Genomic DNA, 19,482 nt, shown 5'->3' on the forward strand with positions numbered 1-19,482 from the left:
ACCCCATCTCAAAAAAAAAAAAAAAAAGAAAAGAAAAAGAAGAAAGAAAGAGAAGAGAAAGAAAAAGAAAGAAGGAAGGAAGGAAGGAAGAAAAAGACAGAAAGAAAGAAAGAAAGAAAGAAAGAAAGAAAGAAAGAAAGAAAGAAAGAAAGAAAGAAAGAAAGAAAGAAAGAAAAAGAAAGAAAGAAAGAAAGAAAGAAAGAAAGAAAGGGACCCTGTAGCCCTGAAGCTACATAGTTGGGAAGGGCACCCACTCTCTTCTTATGGGGCACCTCAGGCTTTCAGGGGTGCATGTCTCCCTTGGCGTGAGAGAGCTCTGTGGCCATGAGGCAGGCCAGGTCATAGCCTAGAGACTTGGTCTCTAGGCTCCAATTCATCTCCAAGTCCCCAGTGCATTCTGGCATGGGGTCAACTTGCTCAGGTTTGGTTGAATGGAGCTGCCATTGTACCCAAGAGGCACTCTGTGCATCTGCTGGCTGCCTGGAGATGAAGTGGGGACAAACTTGCTGCAGCTTGCAGCAGCTCCTTCTCTTTATGTATGCAAGTGCCCACGAAGCAGCTGTCAAGTCATTTGTAAATTAAGGAGGTGGAGGCTTTCCTTTCTATCAGGACAAACCAGAGAATGTTCTGGTGTTAGAGTAAAATTTTCCTCTGGACGTGAGGCTGGGGCAAATGTACCATTTCTCAGAAAAAGTGGACTGGGTTGGGGGTTGGGGCGGGGAGCTGGAATGGGCTGCCTGCAAGTCAGGACAGCTAAGATGCCACTGTCCCACCCACTGCCACCCTGGCCCAACACAGCATCCAAAACAAAGGGTGAGACCTTCGGGACCACCCATAGGAGTCTTCTCCCTCATGTCCCTGAGATGATGAGGGAGGGAGGCCTGGTCCAGCCACGTGCCCAGAAAACACCAACTTAGATTCCATTCCCTCTGGGTTGATGTTGGCTCTGCTCACCCTGCCTCCTGCCGTCCTACTTCAGGTAACAGCACCTGGGCTTTCCTTTGTGAAACCTACCTCTCCGCATTCAGCCTGCTTGGGCTGCAGGGTGAGCATGTGACCTAGGTCTGGCCAATCAGAGGATGAATCCCCATTCCAGCCATGGTGATGCAGTTAGACCTGCGTATGCCTAGTGTTCCATTATTGGAACGCTAAGCATGTGGGAGTTATTTATATCCCACTGCTCAAGGTCATCACCAAGGTCTGATTGCAAAAATCCAAAAAATTGCAACCTCAGGCATAAATGAGTTACATATGATCAGGTGACCTAGGCTTGGCCAATCACAGAATTAATCCCCATCTCAGGCATGGTGATACCCTGTGCCTGAAGCCCTGGGCTTTTTGTTCATGTGAGCCAACAATGTGTCTCTTTAGCTTCAGCCCAAATGAGCTGAATTTCCTATCACTTGTAACCAAAAGTATCCTGACTGATATTATCTAGTGAGTCAGAGTAAAGAGGGACAATGATAGAGATCCCAGCATGATGTGCCCCGGCCCCACCAAGGCACTGAGGATCTGCTATCTCATGCTCCTGTCCCGCTTTCTCACCTTGGAGGAGGGGGCGACTCTTGGGAGCTATAGCTCCATCCTGTTCCCCTTTGGGACAGGGTCTCTAGTAAGGCCAGCTCTGAGCTGAGGCCCAGTATTGCCATAGTCTCATCTGCTGCATGCCAGGCAGTAGGCTGGCCACTTAAAGTCCACAGTCCCATTTAATCCTCTTAGGATCAAGTGTTTGTTTGTTGTTGTTGTTTGTTTGTTTGGTTGGTTTGTTTTGTTTTGAGACAGACTCTCCCTCTGTTGCCCAGGCTGGAGTGCAGTGGCGCAATCTCGGCTCACTGCAACCTCCACCTCCCAGGTTCAAGTGATTCTCCTGCCTCAGCCCACTGAATAGCTGGGATTACAGGCACACGCCACCATGCCCAGCTAATTTTTGTATTTTTAGTAGAGACGGGGTTTCACCATGTTGGTCAGGCTGGTCTCAAACTCCTGACCTCGTGATCTGCCTGCCTTGGCCTCCCAAAGTGCTGGGATTATAGGTGTGAGCCACTGTGCCCAGCCAAGGTCAGTTTTAAGATTCTCTTTTGCAGATAAGGAAGCTCAGAGAGGTGACAAAGCTTGTTTGCAGTTTTATGGGTTACCTGCACCTCTATGACCCCAAAGTTGGGGTTTTTCCCATTCCCAGGACTGCCTCCTCCACCTCTAGCCCCAGGGGACTCTGTGCTGCTTGGCTCTGCCCATTGCTCAATCCAGCCATCCCAGGGTCAGGGATCAGGTGGAAGCTGGCAGTTTTAATCTATCCTGTGGATAGAGTTTGAAAGCAAGAAAACCCACCACCGTTAATACCAACATAGGAGCTGAGCTTTTAATGGCCCAATTTGCATTAGTCTCCAGGCAGAGCTGGGTAAAGCTAGAGCTTCTGGCTTTGCTTATATGGAGAAGGGGGAGCAGTTACTGAGGCAGCTCAATTTTGACACCTCAGAGATGTGGCCAGCTTTTTGGAGCAGACTCTCCAGAATGGAGAATGGACTAGCAACTGCTGAAGATGGGCTTGTCTGGCAAGGGAAACTGGAAACTGGGGCCCATGAACATCCCCAAGGAAGGTAGGCCCAGTGGAATTTCCCACTCTTTGTTTCTAAGCTCTTTGAGATAAGGAAGACATCAGGGACTCAGCTGTTGATTAAATGTGGGCGGGTGAGCATGGCTTCTAGAGGCTCCATGCTCTAGATGCTGGGGCCCAGGTGCTAGAGCAAAAGAGCAGGTAGCTTCCAGAGGCTGAGAGAAAGGCCCGTCTCTCCATAGGCCACACTGGGAAGGGGAGGCATGGGACCTGGGGCCCCACACTAGGGGTGAGACCCCAGGCCCAATCTCACCCTCACTGGGAACTTGGCCTTCACCGTCCCCCTCCCCCAGTGTTGTTTTTTCAGGTCTGATGACTGCATTTTACATTCCTGTGACTGTCCCTGCCTACAGCCCAACCCCCAGCCCTGGTCTGGCCTTGATGCCTAGCTAATTTTTAAAAACCTGCCCCAAGGTTGGGTGAAACCCCATTGTCTGAATGCCCAATCAGAATGTTCACTATCAGTAGGTGATAATCATACTAATTAACTAGTTACATTAATTGATGTTATTCACAACATTAACTAGAATCTGTACAGCTTCTTGCTATTTACAAAGTGCTGAAACACACACATAGACACACACACACACACACACACACACACCTCTTTTGGTCTTCTCAGTAGCTGCGTGTCGGCAGGACCAGGGATCTGGGATTTCCATTTTATAGGAGAAGAAAGTGAGGCCCAGGAAGGGAAAAACAACTGCTCCATATCATTAGCCAAGTATGAGTTGCTGCTGCTAAGAGGGTCTGAGAGGATAGATATGTTCTCCCTTCCCATTCATTCCTCCATTCCTTCCTGCATCCATCCAGCATTTATTAAGCGCCTACTGTGTGCCCCATTCTGTGCTAGACACTTATCCCTAAGCTGGGACACTTTTCCAGAAAGCAAGAATCCTCGTGTTCCTGAAAGATGAGCTGGGAGGAGGAGGGGCACAGATCCCGCTGGCCTTGGGGAACCTGGGACTCCAGATCAGTAGGTCTTGGTGGATGTCCCTTCTCAGGCTGTCCTGGGTGAGTGAGGAGCCTCATTAATTATTTCTTAAAAAAAAAAAATTAAGGAGCCTATGTGACTTCGTTCATCCTGCACAGGCGCTGCTCCTGGTGGGATGGCTGTGGCTGGGGGAGGGTGTAGGGGATGGGAGATGCCTACAGTCGGCCACAGAGTCCTAGGCAGGTCTTAGGCCGGGGCCACCTGGCTGGTCTCCGTCTTGGACACGGTAGCAGAGGCCTCATCGTCACCCAGTGGGTTCTTGCCACAGCAGATGGTGGTGAGCATGCAGTTCCGGAACTGGAAGGCAAGAGGCTTGAGTCAGGGCCAGGGCTGCCCACAGTGTGCTTGGAACTGGCACGTTAGTGAGTTCGCCCCGACCCTTTCCCTGCTTCTGCCCCTCACAGTTCCAGTGCCCCATCCACTCAAATCTGGCTTCCTAGAGGGAACTTGCTAAGCAGACACTCCTCACCCCTGGAGATGCCAGGGACTGAGCACAAGGGGGCTGTGTCACCCGTGACATTTCATGGTGTCCTCTGTGTGCCAAGGGTGTTCTGTAAATTATCTCCTGTAATCCAAGAGTTTGGTGTTTTGCCCTTTCTACCTTTCTATGGATGAGGAAACCAAAGCACAGAGAGGGAAATTGACTTGCCTAGGGCCATACAGCTAGAAAATGGCAGAGCTAACTTCAGAGACTGTTTACCCCAACTGTTTACCCCTCGGAGGTACCTCTCCGAGGAACCCTTTACCCCTTTACCCTCCAGAATAAGACTTTTTAGTTCCTTATTCAGCTTTATGGAGACTGGACCATCCCATTCCCGGCTTGGGACCTTCTGACTTTGACATTGGGCTTCCAGAACTATCTGACTGGAGCTTCTCCCAACTGAGTGAGCATCTGAGCCACCTGTGGAGGGCTTGCTGGAAATGCAGGTTCCTGGGCCCACCCTGAGATTCAGCAGGTCTGAGTGGGGCCAGGAATCTGCATTTCTCACACACTCCCCATTGAGACTGCTGACCCAAGACTGCTGCCAGTAGCCCTAATGGAGCCCCCTCCCCTGCCCTGGGACGTAGCTTGTCCTTGGCAGGCAGTGCCTGTGGCCTGGGGCACTGGGGCCCTCCCACCCGCAGTAGGCACCTGCTTGTTCATCATGATGTAGATGACAGGGTTGTAGATGGCGGCGCTCTTGGCAAAGAATGCCGGGATGGTCATGAAGATGGGACCAAAGTTGGAGCCCTGGTGGGTGAAGATGTAGAAAGCCACGCTGGCGTAGGGCACCCAGCAGATCAGGAAAGCGATGACCATGATGATGACCATGCGAGTGACCTCCTTCTCTGCCTTCTGTGTGGTGGCCGACTCCTGCTGCTGGGCAGCGGCCTGCAGGACACGGGACCCAGGTCCAGACCATGGCTCCTCCAGAGAGCGGGAGCCGCAGATACATGCTGGGGGCTGGACCCTCAGAGCCGTGAGGCCACCCACCCCCTGGCCCGTACCTCCTTGACAGTGAAGACGAGCTGCCCATAGCAGAAGAAGATGATAATCATGGGGATGGTGAAGTGGACCACGAACATGTAGATGACGAAGGACTCATTGTTGACCTCTGGCTTAAGCGTGTAGTAGTCGATTCCGCACGAGCACTGCAAGCCCTCGGGGATGTACCTGAGGACAGGCAGATACGGAGACCCCGCCTGTGAGGGACTTGGGAACGGCTAAGGTGCCTGCCGAGTGCTGGCCCTTTCTGGGGCTTCACATTCCCTCCCTGGAAAAGGGGATCATAAACGTCTGCATGGCTGGGTGACAGGATGGAATGGATCAGATGGGGATGCAGATGCACCTTGTGGAATCAGTGTCACTTCATTGTTTGGTGGCTGTGTTACCAGATGACACCACCCAGCCTCTCCCTGCATGCCGAGCATCCACTGCCCGCTGAGGCTAGGGCTATGCCAGGCAGAGGGTTGGTGAGGAGGAGGGGAGAGCCCTCAGGCTCTGTATTTGAGGAAGTTTGTACAAACCGAGGTCTTCCTAGCCCCAGGATAAGAGTATTTTCCAGGCCAAAGATGGACACACAGAGTATCTAAGGGATCTTTGAGCAGCTTCTGGAAACTAGAGGCTTCCAGGGCACGTCATTAGGATGTGGCAATGGTTCCTGATATTGATGACAGTGGACTGGCCTCAGGAAACCCAGAGCGTCCAGTGGCTCTGCTTCCAGAGGATGGAACTAGGCCAGATTGGAGAAGATGGAGAAAAAGTCCAGGGGGTGGGCTCAAATTCAGCAAAGGGTAAGAAATGGACCCTAGCAAGACTGAGGAGGAAAGGGAAGTGAGAGTGGGAATTTTCTGGACACAGAGGGACATGGGGCCTCTGGGGACAAGAGTCACCAGTCCTGTTGTCCAAACCACTGTCCCCACTGTGTCTCATCTCAGCCCCATTTGGAGACAATTGCCTAGAGGCTGAGTGGGACTCAGTTCCCAGGGGCCACAATATGGCCACCTGCAATAGGAAGGTGTGGCCTCCCCTGCTGCTGAGGCCCAAGGTTAGAGGGGGCTGCCCCCGGGGTACGAGACCAAAGAGGATTGGAATTTGCGCCTAGCTTAGCTGAGGATTAGGGGCACAGCCAAGGTGAAGGGTTGGGATGTCTTGGATTCTCTTTGACATGGGGCTCAGGAGATGGGACCTGCCCTTGTAGCAACATTAGAGTCTGTTTCTTCTTCTGCCCTACACCCCTACCCTGAATGGGCATTTGGGCCAGGAGACATACAAGGTCAGTGCCTGGAACCAGACACTACTGGGTTTCAGTCCTGACTGGAGGACCCTACAAAGAGCCCCTGGAGCTTCTTCCCTTCTGCTTAGTGCCATTACCTGGACCAGCCGGCGAGGGGGGGTGCAGCGCAGGCCAGCGCCATGACCCAGGTGAAGGCAACGCCCATGATGGCATGGTTCTCCCCGAAGCGGAAGTTGCTCATGGGCTTACACACCACCACGTACCGCTCGATGGCCAGGACCACCAAGGACCACAGGGCAATTTCACCTGCAAGGCAGTCAGCAGGCGGTCAGCACAGACCCCACTGCCTCTCTAAGGAGGGCGCACTCCCGCTAGACAGGGAGAGGGTAGCTAGGAAGGCAACCAGGAGTGGGAGAGGGACTTGAGGAGGCCTTGGGGAAGGAGAGAGCTTGGCACTGGGAGGAGGGGGAAGGGGCAGAGGGACCACACGCTGAGGAGAGCTGGGCAAAGAAACTCCAGGGAATGGGGGAAGTTATTTGCTTAGCGCTCTGGGCCCATAAGGGACACGAATCAGATCAGGGGGCCATGATTGGACTGGGAACCCGGTAGGGAGTTCTGTGTGTGTGTGTGTGTGTGTGTTTAACAGAAGAATGCATCCTAATGTGGGGCAGAGTTCCTTGTTGGGAGGGAATGCAGAGGTGGTGGAAACCCAGAATTGGCAGTCCTTCCTCCCTCTCCCTTCTCGGGAGATGAAATAACCCGGGCATGTGGGGCCCTCTCCTAGGAGCCATGAAGCAATGCGCAATGTTTTGCCCAGAGGAAGAAGAAGGAAATGATGGAATTCAGACATCTGTCCTGCTCACCACCCCATGAAGTTCCATAGGGAGAGTGGCCATTTAGTTAATCAGCCAAACTGGGACATTCCTAACAGTGAAAGGGACAATATTTGTAAACTGGGACTGACCCTGCAGAGAACAACCACCCGTATGTGGCACACCCACCTTCTGGCCAGAATGGGGTGATCTGTGATTATTGAATGTTACAAACACCCAACAATGGCCAGAGATTCCCTGAGAATGGGACTGAGGCAGCAGCCTGGACCTGGGGGAGAGAGGGCAAAGCTGGCAGAGAGACGCTTGTGGCTGGCAGTAAGCTCTCCCCGTCACCCAGCTTTGCAATGGCTGCCTCTAGCGTTTCCTCCTGCATCTCAGCGGAGATATTCCTGGATCACAGCCAGGAGACCTAGGCTCTTGTGGCTGCCTGGCCACATCCCTAAATGAGTCTCTTCTCTCCCTGCCTCAGTTTTCCCCTCTGTTAAGTGGGATCTGTTATCCCTGCAGCACCACATCTGTTTTCCTGTTAAATGCAAGACATTATTCTAAAGCAAAAAGGAGCTGCTTCAGAGGGGCTGCTTGCGGTTCTCAACACCAGGAGACTTGGAGCGCGGCAGGGAGGCTGGAGGGGCACCCAAGGACAGGGGCTGGGAGGAGAGGCAGAGGATGCCAGAGGGGACCGAGCCCATTGCCCAGCACAGGGAAGATCCAATGACTGGAGAATGGAAAATCCACTTCCTACCCTGAGCTTGGGCCCCCAGAGAGGAGGGGTCTGGCTTGCCCAGCTCTCTCCTCAGTGCCCAGCCTGGGTCTGACCCAGCACAGCTGCTCCGAGGGAAATAGAGGCTTGGTGTTGCGAACATGGCCCAAGATAGATGCGGGCTTCCAACTCAGCTCTGCACCCGTCCCTGTGTGATGCCCCAGCAGGGTGCTTGACTTCTTTGAGCCTCAGCTCAGTTTTCTTGCTGTGAAATTAGACAAGCACATATTGCTCCAAATAAGATCAAGGCAGTGTTCAGTGCCAGCCCTGCACAAACAGCAGCCCGGCTATCACCATGAGTGGTGTTTGTTGACTGAATATATGAGGACTTTGGATAACACTGACAGGAAAGGAGAAGGGAGAAGGCCTCTTAGCCACCACCGCCAAGCCCGGGACTCTCCCAGACCCCTCCATGCTCCCGGGCTCCTGCACGCCCCACCCGCACCCGGCTCATACCGCCCAGGGTGGCAAAGAAGCCCTCCAAGTTGCATCCTGTGGGCCCGAAGACGAAGTATCCATGCAGAGAGGTGTAGAGGGTGCTGGTGAAGCCACCTAGGACCATGAAGAGGTCAGCCACGGCTAGGTTGAGCAGGATGTAGTTGAGAGGCGTGCGCAGCTTCTTGTGCTGGACGGTGACATAGAGCGTGAGGAAGTTGATAGGGAAGCCCAGCACGATCAGCAGGAACATGTAGGCGGCCAGCATGGAGAACTGCCATGGCTCGGCCAGGTAGTACTGTGGGTACTCGAAGGGGCTGCGTACCACGCCCGTCGCATTGGAGAAGGGCACGTAGAAGTTAGGGCCTTCTGTGCCATTCATGGCTGTGGCCCTTGTGGCTGCCCCGCGGCTGCTCCCACCCAAGAATGCTGCGAAGGCCTGAGCTCAGCCACTCAGGGCTCCAGCTGGATGACTCTGGGTTCTGACCCCCCCAGACCCTTATAAAGTGACCTCCCCCTCCTAAGCTCCTGGCTGAATCAGCATCTGGGAGATTGGGGGTGTTCATAATCATATTAATCCCCGCTGCAGAAACTGAGGGCCTAATTGGCTTCCAAGAGGGGCCAAGGTGACACCAGGAGGAAGCCTGAGGTCGGGGAGGAGAGGTACTCAGGACCCAGGGAAAGGGAGGAGAAGGCCCCTAACTTCTACATGACTTTGTCTGTCCCAAGATCCCAGCTCAGTCTGGTGGCCTTGGTTTGAAAGAGGGACCATGGGCCTCAGTGCCATGTCCTCTGGACAGCTAGAGACTTTCTGGTTTATTCTCCCAGTCTCTCATCTCGTCACACAGCCCCTTACCTATTCGTTCCCCAACAAGTTACCTCTGGGGTCATCCAGTCCCCACACTCCTCTGACAGGAGGAGCTCCATGAGGGCAGGGGCTGCATCCTGCAGCTTCCGTTTCCGGTGCCAGACACATGGCCTGGGGCCCAGGAGCCCAATCATTGTTGCATGGAATTGGAATTCACTCTCTTGTTCGTTCATTAAACATTTATTTGCCGGCCCCTGGAAATACAAAGATGGAAAGAAACAGCCCTGCCCAGAGGAGCTCAAGGGCTGAGGAGGACTCAAATGTGGGAAGAAGCAGATTCCGCCCAGGGTGTCTGTGAGGTTGTGGAGACAGGGCCTGACTGCCTGGCGGATGCAGTCTGGGAGGCCATGTTTGGGCCTTTGAGAGAAGGAGCAGTTTGCCAGCTGGCTAGGTGGGGAAGACCTGGGATGGGGGCAGTTGTAATGGGTCTTGAACGCCAGGCCGGGGAACCTGGCTTTATCCAGAGGGAAGTGGGCAGTGGCTTGGGCAGATCACTGGGGTAGAAAGGTGACTCAAATGCCCCCAAAGATGGAGTGGAGGGAGGAAGGATGGAGGGGGCTACCAGAGCAGGGCAGGGACAGAGCCCTTCAGGAAACTCCAGTCTGAAGGGGAGGCTGGCCCTGGAGGCAGCAGACAGGGCACTGTTGGGGGAGGCCTAGTCAGCCACGAGGGCCTTGAATGCCATGTGCCAGGTGGCCCCACGAGGGCCGATTCCAGAACAGCAGGATGTACTGTGAGAAAGAAGGTAGTCAGAGCCTTGGGGGCAGATGGCTGGGGGCAAATGGAGGCCAACACTGGCAGGTCCCTCTCTCCCCGCTGTCCAAGCAACATGATGACACCTCCCAGGAATGAAGTGGGGTGTCTGGGGCGGCCTGTGCAAGTGCTGAGAGTGCCCGACGTGCAGCCGCTCAGTGACCACTGTCCAGCCAACGTGTGTATTGAGCACCTACTGTGGCCCAGACAAGGTGCTTGGTCCTGGGGGACACACAGGGTACACGAAAGAGCAAGCTCCTGCTCACAAGAAGCCAGTGTTTCTGTGGGGTGAGGGGGCACAGGGACCACAAACAAATAGAGGAGCGAATAACAGTAGGGACAGTTCAGTCGCAGCCACTCCCAACACAGGAGGCTTCTCTGAGAAGCTGGAGCTTGAGCCGAGAACGGAACAACAGGAGGAAGCTTCAGGGGAAGGACATCCAGGCGGAAGGACCCCTGAGAGTGCAGAGCCCTGAGGCCAGGGAAATATCCCTTAATCTCTCTCTCACCCAGTCTCTCTTCCCACCTAGGATTCCCAGATCAGAAGAGCGCCCCCTTCCTGCAGCCCACCTGGGCTCCAGCCCCCTGCCTGGCCTGGGAGGTGTTGGGTCTAACAGGGTTTGGCACACGTGGCAGGGCTAAGGCAGGGCGGGTAGGATGGGGCCTCTCGTAGTTTAAGGCGCTTGGCCTGGTGATTATGCCCAACGCTAATGAGGTTAAGGTGAGGGTTTGATTCTGACGTGGACCCTCATGGCCAGAAGGAGGGTGTCCTGGATGCCTTGGGTCAAGACTGACCCACAACCGGCCCCTCCCTGGCCGGGCTGAGCCCCCATCCCACACAGCTTAGCAGTACCTCAGCACCTCGCTTTTTGCATAGTGCTTCTGACAGCATGGAAGCTTTTTATTTGTGTTTTGTGCCCGTCTCCCTGCCTGTAACATGAGTCCACAAGGGTGGGCCTGGGTCTGTCTTGCTCACAACAGGGTTCCCGGAGACCAGCATGGTGCTTGGCCTGTAGTGGAAAGAGGTGGGATGATGTCTGTTTTGTTCATTGATGTGTCTCCAGGGCCTGGCGCCTAGAAGGTGCTCCTGAATGTTTGTTGAATGAACGAGTGAGTGGGGGAACTGACCTAGATGATCTCAGTACTTCCCCTCTGTGTCTCAGGTTCCTCCTTTGTGAGTTTCACAATTGCAACCTCGTGGAGCCCTGGTGATGGGGAACTAACAGCCATCACTGAGGTGACAGTGCTCTTTATTCTGTAAAGCTTGACAAAGAAAAAAAATTTTTGAGACAAGGTCTCTGTCGCCCAGGCTGGAGTGCACTGTCACAATCATAGCTCACTGCAGCCTCTGCCTCCTGGGCTCAAGCGATCCTCTCACCTCAGCCTCCTGAGTAGCTGGGACCACAAGCGCACACCACTAATTTTTGTATTTTTTGTAGGGGTGGAGTCTCGCTATGTTGCCCAGGCTGGTCCTGAACTCCTGGCTCAAGCGATCCACCCTCCTCGGCCTCCCAAAGTGCCAGAATTATAGGCGTGAACCACCGTGTCCAGCCCAAGAAATTTTTTTTAAACAAAAAATGCTCTTTGTTCAGGGCAACAGGCTCATAGTGAGCTGGAAGGGTCATTTGAAGTCACCTACTCTGACCATCTCTGCTATATCCATTTTGCAGATGAAAAGACTGAGGCCTAGCTCTGCAGAGTTGCTCAGGTCCCGTTACAAATCAGTGACAGCCTGGGCTATAACCCACACAGTCAACTGGGCTTCCTGGGGTATCAGCTTCCCAAACCTGGCTATGCCTCCCTCCCCTCATCAAAGACAGCTCTCAGGAAAGACCAGCCAGCCATTCACACCATGGTATAAATGACTAAAGAAAGGTTTAGCTGGGGTAATGGAAAGGCCCTAGACTGAGTCACACAGGCCTGGCGTGGGGCAGTGGAAGCCTCGAGGAGAGGAGGCTGGATTCTAGCTGGTCTTTGAGTCACCACGGTAGTCCTGCTTCCTTCCCCTCTCTGGGCCTCAGTTTGCTCAGACGAGGAAGCCTCGGTGTGGGGTAGGGGCACACCCATCTATACAGTAAACCTCACCTGCTTTCCCCATGAGAGCCTGGTTCGTGAATCTTTAGACCCTACAGCCTTGGTTTCACTGTTCTCCCTCATTGGGCAAGGCTCTTTTCCACCCACCCTTACATCTGGACTGAGGCTACACAGCCTGGGTGCAGCCAGCTCCCCCGCCCTCCCGAGAGTGTGCTTCGGTTCTCCACTCTGTAAAATGGGAATGATAATAGTGCCTACCTAATAGGATTATTGGGAGTGCTTGTAAGTGATCAATATATTTGTTGCTGACAGTATTAATCTCTTCCTGAGACTCCTTCAGGTCTCCACTCACACTCATGTCCTTGGAGAGACCACCCCTGACCATCCTACACACCAGGCACCCCCACCAGGTTTAGTCGTTTTGAGACAGGGTCTCACTCTGTCGCCCAAGCTGGAGTGCTGTGGTGTGATCTTGGCTCACTGCAACCTCCTCTTCCCAGGTTCAAGCGATTCTCCTGCCTTAGCCTCCCGAGTAACCAGGACTACAGGCATGTGCTGCCACACCTGGCTAATTTTTATATTTTTAGTAGAGACGGGATTTTGCCATGTTAGCCAGGCTGGTCTCTAACTCCTGATCTCAAGTGATCCATCTGCCTCGGCCTCCCAAAGTGCTGGGGTTACAGGCGTGAGCCACCACACCTGGCCTATTGTTTTTTGAGACAGGGTATCACTCTGTCGCTCAGGTTGGAGTGCAGTGGCATGATCATGGCTCACTGCAGCCTCAACCTCCTGGGCTCAAGCAGTCCACCACCTCAACCCCTGAATAGCTGGGACCATTGGTGTGTGCCACCATGCCTGGCTAATTTATTTTCATTTTTGTAGAGTTGGGCTCTCCCTATATTGTCCAAGCTGTTCTCTAACTCCCAGGCTCAAGGGATCCTCCTGCCTTGGGAGCCACTTGGGAGGCCGTAATCTCAGCCTCCCAAAGTGCTGAGATTACAGGTGTGAGCAACCACACCCAGCCATGTTCAGTTTTTACACAGTCATTACCATCAGCGACTATCTCATTTGTCTTCTTAAAACAATTTTAAAATGTTTTTTAGAGATGAGTCTTGCTCTGTTGCCCAGGCTGGAGTGCAGTGGCGCAATCACAGCTTACTTGCAGCCTTGAATTCCTGTCCTAGGCTCAAGTGATCCTCCTGCCTCAGCATCCCGAGTAACTGGGTCTACAGGCATGCCACCACACCTGGCCTCATTTGTCTTCTTATTGACTGACTTCCCAACTCTTTCTAGAATGCAAGACCAGCCTGGCCTGTTCATCGCTGCCTCTGAGCTCACAACCCATAGGAGGTGTTCAATAAACATTTGTTGAATGAATGAACAACTCCTCCTGCCCCCTGTGAAGAGGGTCTAACTCCCCACTGACCACTGAGGAATCTGGGGTACGCAGGGTCAAAGTTCCTCTGCAGAGGTGGGATTTGAACCAACAGGCCTGGCCAGCACCCCACACCTTGTGTCGGGCAGTCCAGAGAAACCCATGGTGTGGGTGTTGGCCAAGCTGGCGTGTGGGGGGCTTTCTAAGCCAAGATGGCTGGACACAGCCATCTTGGGGCACCCGAGTCCCAGCCCTCGGGAGCCCGGGTAGGGGCTTTGCCTTTGCCTCGGAGGATTAGGGGCTTAGCTTGCAGGGCACAAATCGCTCTTCAGCCTCCGCAAGAGAGGAGCTACTGTGAGAGGAGCTGCTAGGTCAGCATCCTTCTCCTCCTCCTCCTCCTCTTCCTTGGCTTTTTTTCTCCTGGTCTCCCACGTGGCTCAGCCCCGCCAGGCTGTGTCACCAAGGCTACGTGAGGCCTTCAGCGGCACTGAGAGCATCAAGGGGGAATAAGGGAGGGAGAAAGACCAGCTCTCATTCCCTCCTTCCTCTTTCTCTTTTCTACCCTAGCATTTGCCAAGCTCCTTATATGCGCCAGGCCCTGGGCCGGGCCCTGGGGACGCTGAGGTGGATCCCACACGGTTCCTGCTTTCAAGGGGCTCCCAGTCTCAGGGGGTACTGATGGGAAACTAAGCGTGAGAGATGAGAGTTTTCTCCCGGTCTCAGTGCTGTGGGAGCCCAGAGGAGCAAAAGGTGGACCAGGAGGGTCAAAAGAGTCTCCCAAGCAGGGCAGGCAGGGAGGGCCAGCTGGGCGTGGAGGTGCTGGGCCCCCCAGGGTGGCGTGGTGGGGATAGAGGGCAGGCCTAGGGGTCTGGGTGTTGGCTGAATTGCATGGGCAGCTACTGCGGGTGGCAAGCAGGGAGGGCCATGATGAGGTCTCCATACCAGGCCAGTGTTCTGGATCTGCGGGGGGAGAATCAGGGCAGCCCGGGGTAAGCAACCTGCCCAGTGGTAGCCTCTGCCGTGGGCACACAGACTCCAAGCCAGGGAAGAGACACAGAGCGACCTTGAAGGAGGGGCCTCTGCCCACCTGTGTGACAGCCACCAGGGGCTCCTGGCTTCACAGCCTTGCTGGGGACAGACGGGAAACCAAAGCCCGGGGACCTCCAGCTGCCTGAGATGCGTCTACAGTCACGTCCACCTGCGGCTTCTCAGTCTACCTCTCCCTTACTTCCTCCTTCCAAGAACACAGGCACAATGTTGAGCACTTGGAGATGAGAGATCACGACCAGTCCCAGCCAGATGGGGTCTCCCTATATTGTCTGAGCTGGTCTCTAACTCCCGGTTCAAGCGATCCTCCTGCCTTGGCTTCCCAAAGTGCTGAGATTACAGGTGTGAGCGACCACATCCAGCCATGTTCAGTTTTTACACAGCCATTACGATCAACAATTATCTCATTTGTCTTCTTAAAACAATTTTTAAATGTTGTTTAGAGATGAATGTTGCTCTGTTGCCCAGGCTGGAGTGCAGTGGTGCAATCATAGCTTACTGCGGCCTTGAATTCCTGTCCTTGGCTCAATTGATCCTTCCACCTCAGCCTCCTGAGTAGTTGGGACTACAGGCTAAAGGCCAGAATCACTGCCCCACTGTGCAGCCTCCAGCAGCCGCTCCTCTCTGGCCTGAGTGTCCTCTTAGTTCAATGGGCATCACCAGGTCCCTGTGGTACCTTCCTTGTCACAGGCACTTGAGGGGTCAACAGGATCATCACCCAGCACCGTCCACAGACGCAGACTGAGGCTGGAACCTCGGAGTCAGAGCTGGAGGGGGCCCTTTTGTGCAGATGGGGAAACAGCCTTGGAGAAAAGACTGGACTTGGTTCAGACCCAGATCAGGCTGAGAGAGAAAAGCAGCCAGACACAGGGCTTATGCACAAAGGTTGCACCCAGGTGCAACCAAATATGCCTTGGCTTAATGCATATTTGCTGAATGAAAAATAACATGACTGAGGCTCAGTGTCATCACCTGCGTAATAGGCAGCCTTGGATGATGCACGGAAAGTGCATCTGAATGAATAGGGGTCCTACTCAGGCCTTTAGAGCTGAGCTTCCCGGGGCAGCAGAGCCCAGTACAGCACACTCATTTTTGTGTTCTTCGGCTGAGGGGATGCATGCTGGAGTCTCGGCTGGAACCCTCCCCTGCCTCCAGCCAGGGACTATCTGATCTGTCACTGTGATTGACTGCTGGGTAGCTGGAGCTGTTTTCTCCCTCTCCCCTCTTTTTCCCAGCCATATGCAAATGATTTCAGTTCAAGTCATGCGCTAATGGAAATCCTAACACATTAATAAATGTTTAGTGAGAGAGTGCATGCATGATGGTAAGTAATTAGACACTCGACGGAGTTGTTCTGTTGGCACAACTGTCTGGCTCCCTTTCTTTATTTTCCTCCATCATCTCCAGAGAGATGCGGAGGGAGGCAGGGGAGGAGGGGCGGTCTAGGGTGGGGCAGGGGCTCTGGGATGAGGCTCTAGCTCCGACACTTCCCACTGGGGACCTCTGCAGCCACTCTCCTCGGGGCCTCAGTGTCTGCGTCCCTCCAATGGGCACATTTGCCCTGCCCTGACCCCTGCACAGGTGGGTTGTAAGGAATCAATACTGCAGCACGAGGGGAGGGTGGGTTTCAGCATGGCATGACAGCCCACACCCTCTCTCCTGCTTGTGCCCGGCTGCTCTTGGGCTTTTCATGAAGTGCTGCATTGCCACCTCTGGCAGGTGGAGTGGGGGTGAAAGGGGCAGGGCCTTGGGGCTTGACAAATCATGGGCCGTCCCTCCCAGGGCTGGAGGCAGCCCCTGGGCCCTGGCAACCCCCTTCCCAGCCCCACTGGAAATCATAACCCTTCCTTCACAGGGCTGCTGAGAGGCTTGAGACAGCATGGAACGTGGCTGGTACCAAAAACGTCCCCAATACATGTGAGCTCTCCTTAGCTTCTGTGTGCTGTTCCTTCCACGCCCTCAAGCTGTTGGACTGGACACCAGTGATGCCTGATGGAACGGACCTTGGCAGTCTGGAATCTCAAACGGAAGCCCCCTGCTTAAGGAGCTGTTCCAAAAGGAAAGGTCTCCACTGGGCTGGGGCTGCTCTGTGGGGCTGGGGAAGGTGGACAGAAGAGGGTAGCTCCAGGGCCTGGACAGGAAGCCTTGACTGGGCTACCAAACAGGAGCCTTTTTTTAAACTCCTGCCATCTTCTTTGGAAGGAGTATTTTCTCTTGTCAAGATGGATCCCCATTAAATCAAAATAAATAAACAAAAAAACTCCCTGCTCCCCTACCCCTTTCTATATTGCCATTTTGATTAAATGTTAAGAGCACACAAATGTAATGTTCCTTTCAAATTAGAAACAGGTGCACTTTTGCATACGGAAATTAAGTTGCAGACAATAAGAAGATTTGCTAAAATGTAGATGCTGATGAAAATAAGGAGCCCTTTTGTCATTATTGAGGCAATCTGTTGGCAAAATGTACATGCTAACGGTCTGACAGATCGGCGGACTCCAGCAGGCTGCCACGAACAACTCAGAGCCATTCTGAAAGTAACAGATTTTTTTCCTTAGAAAATATATGTACATTCTCTTCCTCATCTCCTGGTGCTATTTACAAGGCATGAAATGCCATAAATAGGAATTCCGTGGTTACACAAGGCCCCCCCCACAAAACACAAACTTCATCTGGGCAAGAAACACATTCTGACAGTTTAACTCTTTATTCTCCTTCACAGCCCAGCAGACCCCAAGGCAGGCAGAGGGTGCAGGCCATCCCCAGGATGCTGGTCATGGGCCAGGGTCGTCCTTGCACCTGCGGCAGTAGGGGCAGCAGCCATGCTGAAGCACCAGCAACTCATAGTCCTCAGAATGGAACATCTGAGGGAAGACAGCCGTAAGCCCAGGCTGAAGCCCTAGTGCTCATCAGCCCTACGCCTGGGGCCAGGACGCACTGCCTCTCAAGGGGAGGGGGCTTGGCAGTGGTCAAGGCTGGACACAGACCTGCAGCACCTTTGTTTGAGGGCTGGAAGGGGAGATGGGAGGGGGCTGTGGGATTTCTTGTTTTCTGAGTGAAGGTCAAAGGCACATCACACTTGCTGGGCCCCCTGGATTTGGGGAGGATGTGGACAGCGCAGGGTCCAGTGAAGTCCGCTTTAGATGCACACGGAATGCAAGTAGGGGGAGAGGACAGCCAAGCCTCTGTCCCAACTTGGAGCCATGGATGTGCCCCTCCTCCCAGGGGCCACGCCTCCCAGAGGGACATTTGGGCAAGGGAAAAGTGGCCAAGAGAAGCACACATGAGCTACCAGGGTGGCCACCTACCTGGAAGCAGGAGGGGCACATGGTAATGGAGGCGTCAGGCAGCAGTGAGCGGAAGTATTGCCACCTCAGGGGCGGGGGCCAGCGCTTGATGAGGACATCCCGGCGGCTCATGGAGCGCAGCACCAGCCGACTCACTACCACTGGCACGAACTCTGAGCCACCTTGCTGCAGGGTGGGCGGGAAGGAGGCCCAGTGTCCTCACTCAGCCACAGTGAGGCATCTGTGTGGATTATGATCCTGGAATCTTTGGCAGTGGCGAGAGAGGACCTGCTTCCTAAACCCAGGTGACCCCAACAGTGGCAAGCTCCTCCCACCAGAGCTGAAGCTGCCTCCCTGTCCACAGACCTGCGCCCTTGGCCATGGTCCCTCGGGGGCAGCCATGGCTCCCACACCCCACAGGAAGGGGTCCTGCCCCTCCTTCGTGCCACCACATCTGGAAGTTCTGGCCAATCCTCCTCCACCACTGCGCTAGCTGAGGGTCCCCATGTGCACAGGAGAAGGGATGGAGGCTGCGCTCCTGCAGGTCACCCAGAGAGGCACCCTCACCTCAAAGCTCAGCTTAGCTGTGAACGGGTCCTCATCTCCCATGGAGTCCTTGGTCTCCACTAGCCGCAGAATCTGGGAGCCTGGAGGGATCTGGTCAAGGAGGGAATCAGAAGCAGAGATGGAGACAGACCCTAGCCTCCACCCTACACCCCTGTGTGAAGACTCAAGGGCAGCCAGGCCAGTGGAACAGTTTTCCAGGTGGAGGAACAGAGGGGGCTCAGGCCAAGGAGGCAGAAGTAAGGGACTCTGCTGGCCCTGCTGCCCTCACTCATTCCCCTCGCAGGCCACACACACCATAGTTCCCAGGGCCGGTGGGAAGCACATGCGGGACCTGTGAGCCACTGCGGGTAGGCACAGAGGGGATGGGCCCAGGGATCCTGGAGAAACATTCAGTGGCGGCTGGGGGGTCTGTGGGCACTTGTGATGGAGCAGACAGGGGCGAGAGCCCCTACTGACCCCAGGGCGGGTCAGACTCACCTGGAGGTCCCCGGAAACTGCCCCTCTCCCACAGTGGTGGGGCTGGTAACAGAGGCCAGCAGAGGTCCCACAGGGAGGCCCAGGACATGGGGACTGCTGGTATCAAGTTGGAGTGGGCACAGCACCCACCTGCCAGCACCATAACACATATCATCTGTGGCAACTGAGGGAGCCTGGGTGGCAGAGATGGGTCCATCTTTCCTTCAGCAAGCAGCTCTCTGAGCCTCCCTCCTCCCAGTGTGGCCCCTGGGGGTGGCAGCACCTGGGAGCTGCAAGAAAGGCAGGCTCACAGCCCCCAGGCCTGCAGACTCAGTCAGTGCAAGGGAGCAAGGCCCCAGGCCACGTGTGTGCTGTTCCCTGCCAGAAGCCCCGCCCATGTCCAGCCTGCAAGTGTGGCCTGACCTGGACAACTGCCTTGGTGCATCCTCCTGGCCAAGGGGCAGGCTGAGCTGTGCCCCGGGGCTTTCACTGCCACGGCTGAGAGGAAAGCTGGCTGTTTCTGGGGGCTATAAGGCTGAGGGGATGTGGGACTGGCACTGCTCCTGGCATCTCTGTGTTATGGGGGCGCCGCGGTGCTGCCAAAGAATGAAGTTGCCCAGAGGACAGTGCAGCCAAGAGAGGCAGAGCCAGCCTGTGACCGATCAGACTGAGCGCTGGGCCAGGGAGCTTCCTCTCCTGCTTGGGGCTTCCTTGCACACTCTTCGCTTGTTCAGCCTGTCAG

General features: G+C 54.6%; 2 protein-coding genes across 29 annotated transcripts in view; both read right to left on the reverse strand.

Moving 5' to 3' along the window:
- Window positions 1-1,858: 1,858 nt before the first annotated feature.
- Window positions 1,859-9,965, reverse strand: RHO (rhodopsin). 2 transcript variants are annotated; one of them, XM_054550536.2, is made up of 6 exons: window positions 9,233-9,965; window positions 8,375-8,543; window positions 6,463-6,631; window positions 5,097-5,262; window positions 4,741-4,980; window positions 1,859-3,905 (listed from the first exon to the last, which is right to left on the reverse strand). In XM_054550536.2, exons 1-6 carry the CDS (start codon window positions 9,392-9,394, stop codon window positions 3,795-3,797), a joined length of 1,017 nt encoding a protein of 338 aa, XP_054406511.1. In that variant the 5' UTR covers window positions 9,395-9,965; the 3' UTR covers window positions 1,859-3,794. The 2 variants fall into 2 exon arrangements, with proteins under 2 accessions (XP_054406511.1, XP_002813191.1); XM_002813145.6 differs by lacking the exon at window positions 9,233-9,965 and having other exon boundaries at window positions 8,375-8,925.
- A 7,153-nt stretch (window positions 9,966-17,118) lies between these two features.
- Window positions 17,119-19,482, reverse strand: part of LOC100452287 (intraflagellar transport protein 122 homolog) — a 79,649-nt gene continuing 77,285 nt past the window's right edge. For 26 of the 27 annotated variants that reach the window (XM_063721700.1, XM_063721699.1, XM_024245086.3 and 23 more), the window contains 3 exons: window positions 18,285-18,364; window positions 17,739-17,903; window positions 17,119-17,294 (listed from right to left, as the gene is read on the reverse strand). In XM_063721700.1, coding sequence (XP_063577770.1) covers window positions 17,205-17,294; window positions 17,739-17,903; window positions 18,285-18,364 — 335 coding nt within the window. In that variant the 3' untranslated portion in view covers window positions 17,119-17,204. Of the gene's footprint in view, window positions 17,295-17,738; window positions 17,959-18,284; window positions 18,365-19,482 lie in introns of those variants that run through there. The other variant, XM_054550541.2, reaches the window with a different exon arrangement.

Source organism: Pongo abelii, chromosome 2 (genome assembly GCF_028885655.2).
Source record: "Pongo abelii isolate AG06213 chromosome 2, NHGRI_mPonAbe1-v2.0_pri, whole genome shotgun sequence".
In the NCBI taxonomy this organism is placed as follows: Eukaryota; Metazoa; Chordata; class Mammalia; order Primates; family Hominidae; genus Pongo; species Pongo abelii.

Excerpts from the sequence above, each read along its gene's own strand:
- RHO (XM_002813145.6), bottom strand. The coding sequence starts at position 8,735 with ATGAATGGCACAGAAGGCCCTAACTTCTACGTGCCCTTCTCCAATGCG. Across the intron at positions 6,632-8,374 it reads CTTCTTTGCCACCCTGGGCG|GTGAAATTGCCCTGTGGTCC; the intron begins GTATGAGCCGGG and ends ACTGCCTTGCAG. Across the intron at positions 5,263-6,462 it reads CCCCTCGCCGGCTGGTCCAG|GTACATCCCCGAGGGCTTGC; the intron begins GTAATGGCACTA and ends GCCTGTCCTCAG.